Raw genomic sequence first — 20,910 nt, forward strand, 5'->3', positions numbered from 1 at the left:
CTTGTTTGGGTAGGGGGCTTTCCAGCCTATGGGTGTGATTTTTAGTATTATAATGAGGATAGTTCACCTAAAGGACTCTTAGTTTTGGTTCTTATCAACATGCATAAAACATCCCAATTAGTTGTTCTGCTTGACTTTATACTTTATCACTCAGCTTTTGGTATCTTCTGAAGTGGGATGTTCCCTTTTATCAGTCTCTCAGTTCTTCTTCAATTACAGTGTCATAAAACAAACTCTTCCCTATCTCTCAGCTCCCTCCTCTGACCGCCAGATTCTGTTTTGCAAAGCTCACATGGTGCATTGTTGTTATTTAGTGGAAAACTTCATTTTCTGTGGGATATAATTTTTTCCCCCTTTGAGACTGAGATCTTTTTCATGAGTTTCATAAGGCTCACTCCTTTTCATAAGCAGTATATAACTTGTCCTTCTATCATACTCTTAATACAACCAAATAATGTAGAAGCAATCATAATTACAACATTGTAACAAGCTTTGCAACCATACAGTAAGGAAGAATCCAAGTTTATGTAATATTTTGTTTAACTATCCTGTTTTTATTGAAGCCCTCAGGTCCTGGCTTGACTTTGCCACTTGTTATATTTAGTCTAATTAATCATCTAGATTTTCAGTAATGTTTGGGGTATGAACACAACAATCCTTATCATTTAAATTTATGCGCAAACCCCATGACCACGTAGTAACATCCAAATGGGAATACTTTACCTCCTGTTATTGAATAATTAGCCATTAAGTTTTCAAAGGTTTTGATTTAAATGTAGAACTAATATTCCCCAATCTTAGGGGTTTGCAGCGGATTTTGGTAGTGGAAGGCATGCAGTCAAACTGCTGCTATTGGTAAATTCTCCCAAATGACTGTATAAATTGTAATATTAAATTTCCTTTACAGACAATAAATAATGAATATACAACTATATTATTTACACTTTTCATCTTGGCATAGTTACATTAACCACGCTTTCTGAGGGGTTCTGTAACTATCCTTGTGGGCAAAATAGGCACTTAGTCTCTACATAGACGAGTCCTGTTTCCTAAGCACAGTTCATTGAGCGTCTCTGGTCAACTGAAGTCTAACTTCTCCAGGTGGGTGGAGGTCCATTTATTTTGATCAGGCCTTGATGCCCTTTTTACCCATGTATAATGAATCCAGGAATCAATTCCTTCTACCTTAACTTAATCTTTAATAGTTCAGCATAGGGTCCTTTCCACTTTTCTTTCAATGGTTCATCTTTCTAGGTTTGTACATAGACAGCGTCTCCTGGCTGGAATGGGTGGACTGGTGTGTCCAAGGGAAGAGAAGCCCTTTGATTTAGGTACTTGTGTAGTGAAAACAAAGTCTGTGAGAGAGAAATCAAATATTCTTTGATTGCAGCCTGTCCTCTTATATGCATTTGGTCTCCCATGATGTTTAAAAGGGTTTGTGGGATGTGCTTTCCCATATACAATCTCAAAGGGGCCTACCCCCTCCTTAACCCTAGGCGTTATTCGGATTTGCAAAAGAGCTAATGGTAAGGCTTCTACCTGTTTAAGGTGTGCTTCCTGGAAAAGTTCAGAAACTGGCCTCTTGAGGGTCTGATTCATCCTTTCTACTTTCCCACTAGATCGAGGCCTCCAGGGGTTGTATAGTTCCCACTTAATCTGTAAAAACTTGGAAATTCTCTGTACTACTTCTGCAATAAAATGAGGCCCATTGTCAGAGGAGACACCTTCTGCAATACCAAATCTAGGTACAATTTCTTTCAATAAAATCCTAATTACTTCTCTAGCTTTGTTGGTACGACAAGGGAAAGCCTCTGGCCAACCCAAGAAGGTATATTCTACTACCAATAGAAATTTATACTGGTTATATCTAGGTAATTCTGCAAAGTTTATCTGCCAGTATTGCCCAGGAGTTATTCCTTGTCTTACAAGTCCTTCCATAATTTTCTTCCTGATTTTTGGGTTATTAGCACAACAGACAGTACCTTTTTTCACTACAATATCCACTATAGTTTGCATCTTGGGCCTAAAAATGCTTCTCTTAGCACTTAATACCAGTGCATGCACTCCTGTATGCGTTTCTTGGTGTATCCTTGTAAGTAACATTTCCATCACTTTCTCAGGAACCAATACCAACCTAGATCATTTTGGCATCACCTACCAACCTAGATAATTTCTGGAGCAATCTACTTGTTCCACTAACTGGTTTTCTTTCTCGGCATATTTTGGTGGTGATAGTTCTAAACAAGATCCTGGAGTCAAGTCTCCTTCAAATTTTGGTTGCTTCAGGGCTACCTCTTTAGCTAACTGATCTGCTTTTCGATTTCCTTTCACAACTTAGTTATTTTGCTGTTGGTGAGCTTTACATTGTATTAGTGCAATCTCCTTTGGCTGAAGAACTGCTTGTAGAAGTTTCATAATTTCTGTTCTATATTTTATTGGAGCCCCTTGTGAGTTTAATAGTCTTCTTTCTTTCCAAATTGCCCTGTGTGCATGTACCACTCCAAATGCATATTTGGAATCAGTATATATATTAACTCTTCCCATGACTCAGTTCTAAGGTTTGAGTCAGTGCTATCAACTCCGCCTTTTGAGCAGATATATTACTAGGCAGTGCTCTAGTTTCTAATGTTTGGGTATTTGTTACCACCACATATCCAGCTCTGCATTTTCCTTCCAACAGGTAGCTGCTACCATTGGTAAAGAGTTCCACTTCCACATCAGGCAGAGGCACATCATGTAAATCTGGCCTGCTGGAATACAGTTGTTCAGAGGTGGTTAGATAATCATGCTGTAATTCATCACACTCAGAAAATGGGAGTAAAGTGGCAGGATTTAAGGTGGAGGTTAGGGAAAGTGTGTCGTCATCTAGTTTAAGTAATACAGCTTGATAACTTGTTAACCTATGCAAGGAAATCCAGTGGTGTCCCTTGTTTTCAAGGAGAGACAATACAGCATGAGGTACAAACAGGGTAATCAGTTGACCCAGTGTCAGTTTTCGAGATTCATAGAATCATTAAGGTTGGAAAAGACCTCTAAGATCATCAGGTCCAACAATCAACCCAACACCATCCTTCTTCCTAAACCATGTCCCAAAGTCCCACGTCTACACGGTTTTTGAACACTCCAGGGATGGTGATTCCACCATCTCTCTAGGCAGCCTATTCCAATGCTTGATAACCCTTTCAGTGAAGACATTATTCCTAATATCCAGTTTAAAACTCCCCTGACACAACTTGAGGCCATTTTCTCTCATCCTATTGTTAGTTACTTGGGAGAAGAGACCAATGCCTACTGCACTACAACCTCCTTTGAGGTAGCTGTAGAGAGTGATAAGGTCTCCCCTCAGCCTCCTCTTCTCCAGAGTAAACAACCCCAGCTCCATCAGCCGCTCCTCATAGGGCTTGATCTCCAGACCCTTCACTAGCTTTGGAGACCTTCTCTGGACATGCTCCAGCACCTTGATGTCTTTCTTGTACTGAGGGGCCCAAAACTGAACACAATATTCAAGGTGCAGCCTCACCAGTGCCGAGTACAGGGGCACGATCACTTCCCTATTCCTGCTGGCCACACTATTCCTGATACAAGCCAGGATGCTGTTGGCCACCTTCGCCACCTGGGCACACTGCTGTCTCATGCTCAGCCGGCCGTCAACCAACAACCCCAGGTCCTTTTCCGCTGGGCAGCTTCCCAGCCACTCTTCCCCAACCCTGTAGCGTTGCAGGGGTTGCTGTGTCCCAAGTGCAGGACCTGGCACTTGGCCTTGTTGAACCCCATACAGTTGGCCTCGGCCCATTGATCCAGCCTGTCCAGGTCCCTCTGCAGACTGTCCTACCCTTGAGCAGATTGACACTCCTGCCCAGCTTGGTGTTGTCTGCAAATTTACTGAGGGTGCACTCAATTCCCTCATCCAGATCATTGATACAGATATTAAACAAGACTGGCCCCAATACTAAGCCCTTGGGGAACACTGCTTGTGATCAGCAGCCAACTGGATTTAACTCTTTTCACCACAGTTCTTGGGCCCAGCCATAAAGCCAGTTTTTTATCCAGTGAAGAGCGTGCCTATCCAAGCCATGAATCTTCAGCTTCTCTAGGAGAATGCTGTGGTAGATACTGTCAAAGGCTTTACTAAAGTCCAGGTAGGTAACATCCACAGCCTTTCCCATATCCACTAGGCGGGTCACCTGGTCATAGAAGATCTGGTTGTTGAGGCAGGACCTGCCTTTCATGAAGCCATGCTGACTGGTTGTCCTACATGTGCCTGGTGAACGCACTCAAGATGAACCTCTCCATAATATTCCCTGGTACTGAGGTCAGGCTGACAGGTCTGTAGTTCTCCAGATCTTCCTCCTACCCCTTCTTGTAGATGGATGTCACATTGGCAAGCCTCCAGTTGTCTGGGACCTCCCCTGTTAACCAGAACTGCTGATAGATGATGGAGAATGGCTTGGGGAGCTCCTCTGCCAGCTCCCTCAGTACTCTCAGGTTGATCCCATCCAGCCCCATAGACTTGTGAGTGTCCAGGTGGCTCAGCAGATCATAAACTGCTTCCTCCCGGATTATGGGGGCTGCATTCTGCTCTCCATCCCTGTCTTCCAGCTCATACCCTGGGGATAACCACTCTGACTATTAAAGACTGAGGCAAAGATGGCACTAAGTTCCTCAGCCTTTTCCTCATCCTTGGTGACAATGTCCATGTGTCCCGCCCCCTGCCCTGCATCCAATGCAGGATGGAGATTCTCCTTGGCTCTCTTTTCGTTGTTAATGTGTTTGTAAAAACATTTTTTGTTATCCCTTACAACAATGGCCAGATTGAGTTCTAGCTGGGCTTTTGCCTTTCTAATTTTCTCTCTGCATGACCTAATAAGATCCCTGTACTCTTCTTGAGTTGCCTGCCCCTTCTTCCAAAAGTGGTAAGCTCTCCTTTTTTACCCTGAGTGCCAACAAAAGCTCCTTGTTCAGCCAGGCCGGTGATCTCTGCCAGTTCATCTTATCGCGCGTGGGGACAGCCTGCTCCTGCGTCTTCCTGGACCTTTTTGCCCTTCAGGACTTCCTCCCAAGGGACTCTCCCAACCAGTGCCCTGAACAGGCCAAAATCTGCCCTCCAGAACTCCATGGTAATGGTTTTGCGGACCCTCTTTCTTACTTTGCTGAAAATAGATAACTCTATCATTTCATGGTTGCTAAGCCCAAGATGACCTCTGAGCACCACATGCCTCACCAGTCCTTCTCTGTTTGTGAGCAGGAGGTCAAGCAAGGCACCTCTCCTGGTAGATTCACTTACCAGCTGTGTGAGGAAGTTATCGTCCACACACTCCAGGAACCTCCTAGACTGGTTCCTCTCTGTTGTGTTGTATTTCCAGCAGACGTCCAGTAAGTTGAAGTCCCCCATGAGAACGAGCTAGGATTGTGAGACTTCTGCCAGCCGCTTGTGGAATGCTTCATCTACCTCTTCATCCTGGCTGGGTGGTCTATAACAGACTCCTGGCAGGATATCTGCCTTGTTGGCCTTCCCCTCATCCTTACCCATAAGCACTCGACCTTACCAATACAATCATTGAGCTCTGTACAATGGAAACATTCCCTAACATGCAGAGCCACCCCACTGCCTCTCCTTCCTTGCCTGTCCTCAGTTAAGGCTACAGTCACCGGTACTGCCCTCAAGCAGGCAGGCCAGTATTTACTAACCTCATCCAACTGTTTGTAAAAGTATCCCACTGATCTTTTCCAGCTCCCCAGTTTTTGTCAGCACTCCCAACGCCACTTGTTGTCTTTCATATACATATAATTGAAAGGGTTTTTTCAGATTTGGAAGCCCTAAGGCAGGGGCTTCCTTTAATTTTCTCTTAATTTCATCAAAACTTTTATGACATTCTGTTGTTCATTCTAGAATCCCTTCGGTTCCTTTTGTGGCAGCATATAACGGCTTGGAAATTAGTCCAAAATTAGGGACCCATAGCTGACACCACCCAGCCATACCTAAAAATCCCATTAATCTTTTCTTTGAGGTTGGTACAGCAATTCTGCAGATGGCTTCTTTTCTTTCAGCACTTAATTCTCTCTGTCCTTTTGTCGCTTCAGATCCCATATATTGGACCCTCTCTTTTCCTATCTGGGCCTTCCTTTTAGAAACTCTGTAACCTGCTGAACCCAGAAAATTGAGCAAGCTGATTGTGGCTTCCAAACACTCTTCATAGGTGTCTGAACCAACCAATAAGTCATCTGCATACTGTAGCAGTGTTACGGCATTATACTCCATGTGCCATTGCTCTAATTCCTTTGCCAATGCATTACCAAACAATGTGGGGTTATTTTTGAACCCTTGGGGAGGACAGTCCAACAGAGAGGCATCCCATTCAAAGGCAAAAATGGTCTGACTCTGTTCACGCAAAGGTATGCTAAAGAAAGCATCTTTCAAGTCCAACACTGTAAAATAAGTGTTACTGTCAGGAATTAAGGTGAGGAGGGTATATGGATTTGGGACCACAAGGTGTACATCTATAGTTCTCACCTTAATTTCTCATAAATCTTGTACTAATGTATACTGCTGAGAGTGAGGCTTCTTTACAGGCAAAATGGGAGTGTTATATTCTGATTGACATTCCCTTAATTGTCCATGTTCTAAAAAGGAATTTATCACCACTTCTAATCCCTTCCAGGCTTCCAGTTTAATAGGGTATTGTTTGTTTCTTACCGTCTGGGCTCCCAGTTTTAGTTTTATTTTTATTGGAGTTGCATTGTTGGCTCAGCCCGGCATTCCTGATGACCACACCATGGGTATTACCGTATCTCATACTTACCTGGAATATTTCCTCCTTCTGCAGGATCCTTCTCAGTTAGCAGGCACAACTGGGCTCTCCATGCATTCTCTGGGGGAATATGTAACTGGACAGAATCTTCAGAGAAGTTTCTAAGTAATCCCGTCTAAGTAATGGTAAAGGACATTCCAGCATTTAGAGGAGTTAATGTGTTAATTTAGTATTCCCAATCATGAGCTCCGTAGGCTGTAAAAACGGCCTCAAAGTTCTTTTCCCTGTAGCACCAACAACACTTATCTTATTCTTGCTTAAAGATCCCTTACAGCTAGTTATCATCCCATATATTTCTGATCATGGGATACCAGCTTGTACAAGATTGTTCCGCATTTGTTTCCTTGTGCTGTAGCTCCTTTTGGTTTTGCTAGCTTTCCTTTATTCACCACCCGAACAGATGGTCCCAAAACTACAGCCCCAATTTTTCTCAAGGTGTTTGCTAGGGTGCCTGCATTACCTGTTGCATTTGTCACTGCTGGTATAATCAAGGGTTTTAGTGAGGTAGGTGCTCCTCTCAAAAACTACATTTTGATACTTCTCGTTACTGGTACCCTGTCTGGATTGGATCCTGTAACCTGCACGTGAGCCATTGCTGTTACCAAAATGTTCCTAGACACAGCAAATGATCAGCAGTACAGCAAGCAGCAAAAGCAAAAAAGCAGCCACTAATGAGCACAAGATTCTAACATACAGTAAGGCAAGCAAGCCCCATGGCCAGCACAGAAGCCTGCCCATTAATAGCTAAACAGCAGAAACAGCTATAGATTTGATCTAGCACATTCCAATCAAACCTGCTGGGCACTGCTCTGCTTGAGTAGTAATTACTTCTTGTGTGATCGTCTTTGTGTTTTCTGAAGTCCTGACTTCCTTTTCCAGTTCTCTCATTTTACTCCATAATGCAACAACTTCAAGGTCAAGAGCTCTAAGACCAGTAGCTAATAACCATCCTGGTCTCCCCACTAAGTTGCGAGAAGAATCTGATTCCGCTTTCCATGGCAATCCATGCATAGCTGTTTCAATTGTCTGAGCTGGCTAACCGCTGCCTGGTTATCTGTTTCAAGCCATGCTTCTGGTGGAGCCAATGTAGCCAGGAAAGTGGCCATAGGATCCAGTGCTCAGTACTGGGCCGTCCTGGAATACGGGGAGTCATCATTGTGGCCTCCCCAGTCCCTGAGGTTTTTTTTGCCAGCCATGGCCTGGGTGTTTCAGGATCCTGCTGACTACGCCACATGTGTGAGCCAGCACAGGCAGGACACGGGAACAATCACAAACCCATGGTTGAAATGCAAAGAGTAAATTTATTTTCCTTACCTCACCAACTGGGGGATCCCTGAAGCAGCACACAAGCAGGGACACAGGCACCATGAAGCTTGGCCCTTGCTAGGGGATCACCAAACCTACTGGTTTTGCCTCTGTTTCAGGCATTTGCACTGGCATAATTTGCCACTGTGCTTTGATCTTTTCCACAGCAGGGCAGAAATCTCAAGCGTGTTCAATAGGCTGCCTCTAAATCTATCCAAGGCCTATGTTATCTAAATACAGATGTTTTACTTGTCCAACACACAAGACCAAGCAACGATTAGTATGACAGATGTGTTTTTTGACACCCCAGCCGTAAGTCCCTTGAGCATGTTTACAATCCTCCTCACTTACAGACTCCAATCCCAATTGTTTTGGAGGGGCTACCAACAGCCAAGTATCTTCCTCTATATCCTTTTTTCATTTTACAGTCAGTACAGCACAACTCTCTCTTTCCTTCTTTCCCTTTTCTTGATTAAAGAATATATTCCATTCTGGTGTTTTGAATCCACCAGACCACATTTCTTTCTATTTTCTCAGTCGTCTCTTAACATAAAGAACAAATCAACATATGGTATCTTGTCCCATTTCTAATTTCTTCAACAGAACAGCATAGCTGTAATATAGCATTATATTTTAAAGACCATTTTCAGGCCACCTTTCTCCATCCTCCAACTGATATTGTGGCCACCACTGACTGCAATACCGTTTTAATTTATTCTTAGTCATGGGGTCCCCTGCAAATTTACTCCAATTCTTTATGATGCATCCTATGGGAGAACAAAGAAAAGCCTTCCCGGAAGCAGTGGAACCCAATTTGGTACTGTAAAAGAAACCAACATTTAATACACAACAAATTCCAAATAGAAAGCAAGATATTTTCTGCCTACATTACAAATACAACGTGTAGAACTGAAACTGCGCTGCTGCTGCTATGTATCTCCTGATGCGTCTTATGCAGAGCTAATACAAAAACCAACTCCCACTGCTTCCTTAAAAGGTCTCGCTCTTCCCCACTTTTCCCCTTAAAATACCTCTTTCAAACAGCATTGCACCATTGTGTTGCTCACTAGCTGACTGCAGGAGAGGAGGCCCCAATCAATAGGCCAGTGTGCGCCGAGTCCAGTCGGTCCGCTTCTCCCCATTGGGTATGGCAAGACGATCCAGGCAAGGCTTTTAGCATGGTCCCATCTGGGTCACCAAAACTGTTTTCCCAAAAGCGGGTTTGTTCACTCGCTGTGCAGAGCGCCAAAATGCACACAGAGCAGAGGAGGTATTTTATTCGTTTCATGTTTGTGCAAAGATGGGTGCTAGGTGGTAACTGCACAAAGCTAGCACACGGCACCAAGGAACTACAAGGTATTTATACAGTTCAATGTGTCAGTCACAGCCAATATTCCCATACCCCAGCTGATCAGTGGTTAGTTTCTTTCTTTCTTCACCTGCCACGCATGCTCAGAGAGTAAGGGGCTTGTTTGGGTAGGGGGCTTTCCAGCCTATGGGTGTGATTTTTAGTATTATAATGAGGATAGTTCACCTAAAGGACTCTTAGTTTTGGTTCTTATCAACATGCATAAAACATCCCAATTAGTTGTTCTGCTTGACTTTATACTTTATCACTCAGCTTTTGGTATCTTCTGAAGTGGGATGTTCCCTTTTATCAGTCTCTCAGTTCTTCTTCAATTACAGTGTCATAAAACAAACTCTTCCCTATCTCTCAGCTCCCTCCTCTGACCGCCAGATTCTGTTTTGCAAAGCTCACATGGTGCATTGTTGTTATTTAGTGGAAAACTTCATTTTCTGTGGGATATAATCATCCATGCCAACAGTTTGGGAGTCAAAGAGAAAGCACTTGAGATGCTAATGGAGGGTTGTGTGTGTTTTTTAAGACAGGAAAACTACTTAAAGAAATAGTTGAATAGTCTTGAAGCCTTTTTCACTTTTCCTGAAGGAAAAGTGCAGAGTACTTATTGAATGGAGAAAGTCAAACAGAGGGAGCCTGGGATTTTGGAATGAGAATTTGAGTGCAGTTGTTGCAAAAAAACCCACCAAATCTTTAATTACGTGGTAATGGAAGTGTCCTATACAGGTATTTTTGTAATACTCCATACTAGTAAATGATGGGCATCATTTTGGATCACACATTTTAAGATGGGTTTAAGTTTTTGGCTAAGAAGAGCAGTAGAGCTATGATGTAATCCTTGTAGTCTATGGAAAAAAACATGTTTTTTCCCTTCGGAAAGTAGCTTATACAGGAATGGAATGTTTTTGCAGGTGAGATAAGATGATGACTGTGATTGGTTTTCTTCTTTTTAATGGAGAAGAAATTACTGCCTTATCTTGCACTAAGGTCTGAATTAATGTTAATGGGAAAGAACATCCTAATTTTTAAGGAGCATCAAGCACAGGAGTACATTGTCTGTTGACATGGTGGGAACATTAGTGATTGCAGTCATCTTAAGAATAGGTTAGAGAAATGTTGATGCTTTAGGTTCAGCAAATCATTCCCAGAGCAGTTTGACAGGGTGACTTCTTGAGAAGCCTTTCAGCCTTGTGCCTCTGCGTTTGCACCTTTCATTTTCGAACAGCCCTGACATTTGAAGACTGTTAAGGAACAAGTGCTAAAAGGAGGACAGTCCAATGGCCAGTCTGTAATTAAATCTGTAATTAAATCCTGCTCACAAATGCTGCTGTCCATCCCTGAGTTCTTTATGGATTTTTACCTGGATGATGTCTCTTTCAATGGTCTGATGAATTTACAAGATGCAGGTTGGGTCTCTGCAGCGGAATCGGTGGGCAGTTTCCTCACTTGTTTCCAGGAAAGGAGGGTTGGTCCTGGTTTTCCAAAGAATTCCTACTCCCCAAACTACCTGCTTCAGGGGAAGAACACTACTGTAGGAGCCTACAATGTGTCAGAAGTGAGTATTACTAAAAACTGAAATTATTCCTTGTGTTAGAGATTCTTCATTCAACAATCACCCACAGGTCTTTGAGCTTTCTGAGTGCTGAGGGTGACATGTATATTGTTCACCTTTTGAAAAAGAAAATAACTGGCTTCTTACAGTTTGCGGAGTTGTTTGGTTGGTTGTTGGTTTTTTTTTTTTTAAGATTTACTGGTTTTTTGTAGTCATGCTGATTAGCACCAGTTACCTTCCTGTAAAAAGGTAGGATGTCAGTCAGGTTTTGACTTGACTTTTTGATGCAGATGCATATGCACTATTTGATTTATGGTATGGGTGAATTTAAACGAAAACAATGGTTGCAGGTGTAAGAGGCCACTGGTACTGTGATCTAGAGCAAATGCATGTCTGGAAGCCAGAATTTAGCAAGGAGAAAGCAAGTACTTAGCGTTCTCTCTTTTCTGCAGCCTTACTGCAGAGAAATGCGTGAAAGAGGTAAAGCAGTGTGGGTCACCCTCTCCTCCTTCAGCCTTGCTACAGCCAGGGGAGTGTTTGCTTTATCTGCCAGTGGAATAACAAGCACTAAGGGAAATTATAGGAGTTGGGATAAGATAATACCCATAAAAGCAGGTTATGGTGATGAGCGCTTCTTCCCAAGATACAGCTGAAATGAGTTTTTAATTATTGGGCATTAAACTATATGAAATAAAGCACATTTATGCACACAAAGGGAGCACACATTGCCTGTATACCTAAGGGGGAAAGTCTACAGATACCATGAAGGTCGGGGAGCACGACAGCAGGGTGTTGAAGGTATCTGCCTCTGGAATGGCAAAACCACCTGTCCTGCAGGTACGTCGCTGAAATTTAGAAACTGGCTGTGATTCTAGGTGCCACCAGCACTTTTAATGCTTAAGCAAAGCGCAAACTGCGTAACATCATGGCTGATGCTGAAACATGACACTTGGACATCGCTTCCTCCCAGGCGCCTGTACCTTACATAAGTGCTGGCTGTCCCAGGGGCGGCCTCCAGGTGAGCCGAGCCGAACAGGAAATACTTGGGTAACTGGTGGCAGTTCTGCTAGGCATAGAAAGAATAACAGTTAGTTGTATTTAGAGTCCAATGGTTGTAAAATCTCAAAAAAGTTTCTGGCACTCTCCTCATTTTACAGTTGGGGTAATTAGCTGCAGAGAGGGAAAATGCAGGAGAATGGGGGAACTGGTGATGGGAGGCATTGAATTTTTTTCCTATGTGCTTGGATCAAACCAACTTTATTTGTACCTGGAAACCTGTATCTGTGAGCTCTCTGCGTTATTTATATCATGCTTTCTGAGGGTCCTCCTGTTTGAGGCAATCCCAAAAGCTCTCCCCTCCGGTTGGCAGAGCAAGAAAATGTGTGGACTTTTGTGGAGCTTTTTCTTCTTTTCCTGGTAAAGATGTGGGCCAAAGCAGAACCAGTAACTACAACATGAGGGAGGTTGGGCTTGGTATTTCCAGCTGTTTCACAGACATGGGTAAACTCAGCTTGAAACTGCACTTAAACCATGCACTGTGCTGGTTTGTTTATTCCTTATTTTTGTTTACTCATAATTTCAAAATAGACATGAGTTCATGGTTTTTTTCCAAGTACTTAGAGATCCCAAGCAACACAGTAATTCAAGTTAGGAAAGACGAGCTTGTGTTTAAGATGTTTTCTGAAGTGGTTTTCCCTAAAGTTGCAAGTTTAAAGAAGTTTTTAACTGTGGAGGTTAAGATCTGATAGCTCTCTTAGAATTTTGTCTAGCGATTTAAGAGTGATGTCTTTAATACTGTTGTGCTGTGATCTTTTAAATGCTTGTGACATTGAGATTTCTTAATAGTTAAACTTGTGGTTTCCTTGAATTCTTTGCTTTGGTTGTATGAAGATATGTGTACGTGACGTTTAGTGCTCATTTTGGAAAACGAGAAATCTTCCTGTCTCTTTGCTAGTCAGACCATGCCATGTGGAAGGCCTTTCCTCACGTTTGTGCCAGGGTCTAACCACAAACTCCTAGCCTCAGCCTACCTGTAGCAGTTTACATGGGCTTACTTTTTTGCTAGCTAACAGAAATCCTATAAATCTCTAGGTACTGCAGAGCCCATTGGGTTAATTGACAGGCTTTTTATTTTGGGAGTACCATATTGTGATCCACATGTATTTTTTAAGAGGAAGAAGACTCGGTTAAACCAGTTGTTTGTGGTTTGTGTACCGCAAACCCAATCATTTGTGCAACCCAGAACTGTGACCTATTGTTGGGGATGTAGGTACCACAGCAGGGCCTGGAGTGCAAAGTCGAGGGGTAATAGTAGGAAAGTGCTTGGGGCTGTACATACAGGGCAGTTTCCCATGAAATCTAGAAGCAATACAAGAGTAAGGAAGAAGAAAACCTTAAAATCAATGCTAGTCACCCCAGCACTAGTGCTGTTAGCTTTGGCAAATCCTGTCTCAACAATAAAGCCAGCTGCCATTTTGGCATCGAGACAGACAGACTTGGCATCAGCCCCTCTGGCACCAAAAAAATGCTTCGTGGGAGCTGGCACCAACACTGTGAAAAAAGGGTAAGGCCCAAGGGAAATGCCAAGCAGACATGAGATGAGCACTAAAAATAGTCAGTTGCTGTCATTTGGAGAGAAAACAAATAGCGCTTCTAAGAGTAGGGCATCCAAGACCTCCATCAAGGTTGTGCTGGTAAGCAGCTTTGGTATAATGCTGTCTCCTATGATGATGTGACCAAAGGACACACACAGCTTGTATTTTTGGTACCCACATGGTACAAGACTCTAAAACTAGAACAGACACTTATCATCTTGATTCCACGTTTAGGGGATCTTGTTACTGTCTGCAGGCTCTGCCTTCTTCCCTGTCTGGAGCAAATCGTCTCCTCTTGAGCCATTACCAAAGGTCCAGTTTGCATACACGGGCATAAGGAAAACAAAAGCTGTAGTGCCAAAAAGCAAGGAGCCAGGCTAGTGTCCCTGTACCACCCTGGACACTCTAGCCCTGCTGGAGACAGTCTTGTCAAATGTTTAACGGCTGACCTCCCCCCTCCCTCCTCCTCTTCCCCTTCCCAGCAGGCTTGGAGGAAGCAGAGTAGGCTTTCCAGTGACTTCATTTCCCACTCGAGACAAAAACTGAAGCCTGACATCCGTGCCCAAAACCTGGGAACACTAAAGGGACAGAATCGACCCAGTCTCCGCTGAAGCAGTTAGTGTCACCTCTGATTAGGGCAATTTCAACTCTTTAGTCCCCCTTTGCCTCAGTGGCAAAGGACTTTTAAGCTTTTTAAGACCTCTGGGCTTGAATGGCAGCCCTGGGTGTTGAAACAGCAGTCATACAAAATAGATGATGCAAATAGTCTTTGGCATTACAATTACATTGGTGTGGCCACAACTCTGCTGCTGTGAAGAAAAGCTTGCTGGACCTGTGGCTATCATTTGCTCCTCCCTGGGGGAAAAGCAGTGGGAAACAATGTCACTGAGGGCTGGAAATTTCAAGCTACAGTTAGCAAAAACTATTTTGGTTTCAGAGAAGGAGCCTGGACTTTTCATTACCACCACTCTCCCATCAGCTAACCAGCAGAGTGGGTAGGAGTGTCTGGAACAGCCTGGATGCGGCCTCTTTTGTCTCCTCTGTCAGATGGGTGTTGGAGAGGACTCCTCTTGGTTATCTCTTCCACATCCACCCCTTGTCTGCTCCCTGCCCTCTCTTGAGTGCCCTTCTTATGAGAGCTTAATGCAGAAAGCAGCTTCGGAGGAGAGGTTGCTTGCTTTACAGAAGAGCAAAGGAAAGGGCTTTACTGTTGGTATTTCTACATCCACATATGAAAAGTGGAGGACAGGCTTCTGCTGAAATACCAGGTGACAGAGTAGTAGTGGCTTCTTCTGCAATGCCCCCTCCTCTGGTTAAGGGCTCATGCATGGCTTTCAGGTGGAGGATGTGGCATGTATTTGCGCTTGCCCACTTGGCCAACAATTGCTGTCCAGGATTCAGCTGGAATGAAGATTCGATTGGAACCAAGCATGAGCTTTGCCATTGGGGCGCTCTGCAACACTGAGCATGTTTTGAAGAGTGTAGTCTTCAGACTCTCCCTGGTTAACTAGTTACTCAGAGACAAAGGTGACAGCAGTGAGGTTGATATTCGCTTATCTTGACTTAGTAAGTTTCATGCACTTCTAAACCACTGAGCTGACAGAAGCAGTGACAGGCTGCAGGGAAGAGAGACCTGTCCAAGGACAGATTCTAACCACTGCAAGCCCTTGTGCTTCATTGTACATTAAAATTCATTGATCCAGCAGACTAGTTGCAGCACTCGCTCGCAAGACAGTTCCAATGTGTATGGTGTTTTTTCGTGCAGTTATTCTTTGCTCTCTCTAAACAATTATTAAGTTGCTTTGGCCTGACAAACATGGACAAATGGAAGTGACTTCAGTGTCCTTGCTTTGTAGTTGAACTGCACACAAATTGCGGCACCCACTTTACCCCACTCCTAAATAATACAGTAGTACTAGACAGAACAGGTCTGAAAGCTTTGTTTTGGACCACGTGTCCCTGAAGCAATAGAGTATCTACTCTAGGTCCTGTAGGTACTGGGAAGTTATCAGACTGACCTGCTCCTGTTTGTCCTCTGGAATTTGTTGCTGACGTTCTTTGTAGGCAGTGCCAATGCTATATGTTACATGAAGCTGGGGCACCTGCTCCTCGTATTGGAAAGTCATCTTGTTCTTGTAATGGTGCTGTTAGAGTGGGGAAATTGCCCTTTACTCTTCAGGAACTGACAACAAGTGGGCAGATTTTGCAGGCGGATGGCCAGCCAGAAATGGTTTCCAGGCAGATCTAGCATTGCATTGATGTTCAGCATTGGTGATCTCCCAATGTCTCATGCTGGTTTTGCTAGCGAACAAGCTCCTTTAGGACATTTCCTGTGAAGGCAGATAAAGCTTGTTTTTTCCTGGATGTTGTCTTATTCTAGAGAGAGATCTGGTTTTATGCCTTTCTGTATATGCCTTTCCCTTTTTTTCTTTATTCCCAGAGCCATCTCCAGGACGGGGAAAGACAAAGTCGCCCTCATTCAGGGTGCTTCTTTCACAGTTTGCTTTGAGTGCCTGACAGACCTGTGTAGTTTCAGTTCTACCACCCAAGGGTGTGGGCCAACTAATGAAAATGGATAGCTGATGCTCCAGGGATGCTCCTGTTACCAACATGAAAATAACAGAGTGCAGAAGTGGAAGAGTCATTAGATAAAATTATTCCAACTTTATGATCAACCTGTATATATATAGCTGCAGACCATGGGGATATTACACACCACTCGTATTTACTGTTCAAAACCTCTCCCTGCCTAGGACTCTAATAACAGAGCAGCTGAGAGTAGCCTGACAAATCTGAGCTACACAACTTCAAATTTTGTTCCAATTGTGTTGTCATAACTGGATCATCTAAAGGTCAAGCTGTCTCCTCGGGGGGTTTCAAAATGGTTATTTTATCTTGCTGGGTTACTAAACCTGCTTGCAAGCGTTTCTCATCAAACAAGGAAAGGGACTCTAGAATGGCTCAACCAACTTTCATCATCTACTTTAGCTACGTGCTAATATCCAAGGTCATGAGGCACAGTGTGTGTTGGGCTTGTGAACTTGCCAAGCAGCATCCTTTGCTTGACATCACTTTTGGGGCAGATGGCATGTTCAGGAGAGCAGTACTACAGACTGATAAAGCCTAGAAGTTTTTATTGCCTCTTTTTTGAAAGAAACTTGCTCACCATTATCCTGTAGTGGGATCCACACTGATGTGCCAAAAATGGATGGATGGTGGCTGCCTAAACAAGGAAATTTTCAAAATAATGTAGATGCCATAATCTGCCCTGACATTAGCCCTGACTTTTCAGAGACCTCAAGAGATTCATCTACAGAGAAACTGTAAAAACTTATCTTCACTCTGTTCACTATATCTGTGTTAGACACACTCTGGTGTCATAGATGGGTGCCCTTTGCAGATGTTGAAACTCCAGGTTCATATAAAGAAAGTGAAACCCACGCTGAGCCTGCCTTAGAGCTGCTCTTGCTTTCATTAAAATAATAATTATTTCAGCTCTAGTTTCCCCCAAGCATAGAGCAATAGAAAATGAGAAAGGTTTTGGAAATGGGCAATGAGCAGCTGAAGGCTTTGGGAACAGATTTTACGTTAAGAAGATGGGGAAGATTGATTTATTTTATAAGAAGATAGCTAACAGGTACAGAGTAATGAATGGGTGAGAAGATGGATGGAGACTTCTGTTCCCACCTGCTAATAATATGAAAGTCAGATTAGAAGGTGGTGAATTCACTCCTGATGAAAGGAACTGTTTGTTCATAACCACTGTCTGTGAGAGTCATTACTGCAGGACAAAGCATTGGGGCAAGTACTTATGAATTAAAAAAAAAAAAAGAGTGGGGGTAAAATTACACCACTTGGAATATCCAAAGCAATTGCAAAGATGAGGAGAACCTAGGTGTTTTGAAAAGGCTCTGAGTGTATTGATTAGGGTATTAAAAGGTTATGAGCTGACTTGCCCAGCTTTTTTTTTTTCCCCTCTCCAGAGCTTTTTCCATTGTTACCAATATCAGAATTTGTGGAGCATGTTCCTGGCCACTGTCACTCAGAGACTGCAAGAGAGGGTGGCAGCGGCTGCTGCAGTCAAATGTGGTAATGCCTGCTTGCAAACCACGTTTTTTGTGTCAGTCTTTCCAGGAGTGCTAAATTCACACATAAATTAGGATGCTTGTACTTTTTAGTAAAGTTACTGCCTTTGATAGTCCTTCACGACTTGTCTTAGATCTGGAATGACGCTTCGCCTTTTGAGTACGTGCTGGGGGAGAGGCGGGTGGTTGAAGTTAGATTCCTTCTGACAGTAGGGATTTAGAAATTGCTGCATTGGCTCAGCCCTGCGATCTGCCTAGTCCAGGGCTCTGGATAGCAACAGCCAAAATCGGATATTTCAAAGGACAGCATGAGGCCACAGAACAGATTACTAAAACAGAAAGCTGCCCTTTTATATTGCTGGTGTTTGTCCATAGAATTGGAAAAGCAAAGGTTGAGAGTTTGTTTGATCCAAGAGCACAAAAGCTGGAAAATCCCGTTGCCTGGCTGATGCTAGTTAACGCTGATGTTTTGTATCCTCCAGGAAATCATTTATGTGCCTGTTTTCTCTTAGGAAAAACAGAGATGTGTTTACCTTAAATGGCAAGTTTATATGGTGGCTTTAAGTTGATGTAAAAATAAGTAAGACTTGTGTATAGTCTCACAGCCTAACTGTGTAGAGGACACCCACAGTGGGGTTCTTATTTGGGAAACACCCCCGGGCTGGGCTGGGCTGGGAGGAGGCAGCAGCAGTGGTCACTGAGGGGTTTTGACATGTGGAAAATGGGTGTCTTTTCCTGACACTGCTGCAAGCTATCTGGCATTCTGTTGGGTTTTTTTTTCCTTTCCTTTTTTTAATCTTTTTTTTTTCCTGCTGTTGCAAATTAGCATTTGTAAGAATTATATGTGGTCTCTCTCTCTCTCTCTCTCTTTCTTCTGAAGTCCTGAAATTATTGTTAAAACTGCTGCTAAAAAAGGGATTTGGTGAACTCTGAGCTGTTCCTGGGGCATGGAGTGGTGGTGGTGTCCCAGTGTCCCCCGACAGACGAGGACAGCTGCTGATTAAAGAGAAGCACAAAAAAAAAAGAGGTTGCTGAACTTTCAAAGTGGAGGTAGAAAATGGAGTTAAATTTAGATTACCTTCTGCAGTGTCATCTCCTACACCGCTGTGGAACTTGCTGTACTCCTTGCTTGGGAGAGGACAAACAAGACATGCCATCCTGGGCACCAGATGATAAATTTGTTTATAAGGCTTAATTGCCCCTTGGCATGAAAATGTGAAATGAGCTCGAGTAGAATGAGAAATGTTCTGTTGGGGCTACTCGCGTTTTCCTTGGGGAGAGGTCATTTAAAAATCTTTTCCTGTCACCTGTATGATGCTGGAGAGGCCCAGTCCTGAGCCTACTGAAATCAGGGGAGTTGTTGCTGTTTCTTTAGTGGGATGGCTGTTATTTGGAGGGGCTGAAAGTTGAACAATGCTGTAAGAGTTGTTCAGAAAAAATGGAGCTGTGGTGGCAGGCAGAAGGAGGCATGGGAGTGCTTTGGATCTGCAAAGGCTTTACCCAGGTCACCGGGGTCTTGGAGTTACTCAGAGAAACCACAGTGGTTGCTCCTAGGGCTCCAGTGCTGTTCAGCAAGGAGCATCAAACTTAGCTTTCTCCTCAAAAAGAGATTAAATGGCTATTTTTGCTTAGCGAGGTTTAATCATTGCTGAGGAGCTGTTGGCTCTTGCCAACGTTTTTAGTAGATTCCCCTCACTTGCAGCATCCGGTTCTCAGGGGGGAGAGCGCTTCTGCTCCTCCATAGCTCCCTGCCGGGGTCCCGCACAGGCAGTGCTGCCCAACAGCACGCAGCTCCCATTTGCAGTGGGTTTAACACCACCTGGTGTTACCCAGCAGCTCTCTGAAGGTTCAGAGCTCTTTTTTTTTTTTTGGTTTGGTTTTTTTCTGTTGTTATTTTTTTCAGAACTGCCCGACCTGATGTCATTTCCCTCTTGCAAACACCCCGGCTGGGCTGTGTCTGAGATATGTCACGGGGAGTGGGAGGAGGAGGAGGGGGAGCCAGCGAGTGCATGCAGTGTCCCAGGACCCTGTTTACTTAGCATTCCCAGCCGAGGAAGCCCTGGTTTAAATAGGATCAGAGAAGGAGGCTGCCCACAGGACATGAGGAAATAGTCACTGTGGGGCTTTAAACTGCTGCCTTCCCATGCGCTGGTGTGGAGGATGAGCCTGCAGAATGCCTTTCCTCCTGGGTCTTGGACAGGTAACCAGCTTCGGTGTGGTGGGAGCTCCTTGCTCAGGTGGAGGATGTGACTGACTACTTTTATTTTACTTCCCCCCTCCCCTTACCACCCCCCCCCCCCCCCCCCAAGGAAATGATTTCTGACTTTCCCAAAACAGAACTGTACAAACAGCGCTTCCCCACCCGTGGCGTTTTATCAGGGAGCATGGTAGCGTGAGGGCCGCTTTTTATTAGCAAGGAAGGAGCAAAACTGCGAGCCGGCAAAGAAGCTCTGTTGTTGTAGTCTTTGCGGCAGGGTGGCTCTTTGTGTCGTGCTCCTGTGCAGTTTTTGTTTGGTTGGGACTTGGGTACTTTCCGCAGTCCTTAATATGGAATTGTGTTTACATTGCTTACAAACATGCCAAACTTTGAACTGTTTTCTTGTGTGGGCAGTATTTTGAGTGTTAAACTGAGTTTTAAAAAAAAAAAGACATTTGTATATATCTCATCTCTGACAAAGGTCACCAAATGGAAAATGTGCTGTGACCCCCAGCTTGGTGACTTTTTAATTGTTCTGGGAGAGTTTGAGCTTGAACAAGAAACTTGGGATAATTTAATAGCTGGTAATGTTGAGCGGAATGAGAAACGGTAGCAACTGCCCAGCTGCTCCCCGCTGGAGGAGGTGCCAACTATGTGTTCCTAGGCTCAGGGAGAGCAAACCCTTTTTTTGGTCTGGGAGGCACGTCTGGAGGGGAATCTAACTGTAAACGCTTTCCAGCACTGCTGGGATCTGTAATCCACAATAAATAGATATTGCATGATATCAGAGTGCTGCTTGCAGTTTCTAATTTAGAAGTAAAAATTCAAGATCAGACTGTAGCGTGTTTTAAACTACCTACTTTCAGCTGTTTAAAAATGAAGGCAAAAGGACTTACAGCACACTGCTGAGTAAACAGTGCTGTCTCTTTTTCCTTATCAGTTCAGTTTTTGGTGAAATGCAGCTCCCCCCTTCCCCCCCCTCCCCCCCCCCCCCCCGCTGAACTGAAA

At 43.9% G+C, this 20,910-nt stretch overlaps 1 protein-coding gene across 4 annotated transcripts in view; it reads left to right on the forward strand.

The window, feature by feature from the left end:
* The window catches only part of WBP1L (WW domain binding protein 1 like), a 68,263-nt gene that overhangs the window by 23,569 nt on the left and 23,784 nt on the right, over positions 1–20,910 (forward strand). Inside the window, exon 1 of one of the 4 annotated variants that reach the window (XM_075108091.1) lies at positions 19,654–19,905. The exons of 1 other annotated variant lie outside the window; for it this stretch is intronic. In XM_075108091.1, coding sequence (XP_074964192.1) covers positions 19,866–19,905 — 40 coding nt within the window. In that variant the 5' untranslated portion in view covers positions 19,654–19,865. Of the gene's footprint in view, positions 1–19,653; positions 19,943–20,910 lie in introns of those variants that run through there. 2 more of the 4 variants (XM_075108086.1, XM_075108089.1) reach the window with 2 other exon arrangements.

The sequence above is a fragment of the Phalacrocorax aristotelis genome, chromosome 12 (assembly GCF_949628215.1).
Source record: "Phalacrocorax aristotelis chromosome 12, bGulAri2.1, whole genome shotgun sequence".
NCBI lineage: Eukaryota > Metazoa > Chordata > Aves > Suliformes > Phalacrocoracidae > Phalacrocorax > Phalacrocorax aristotelis.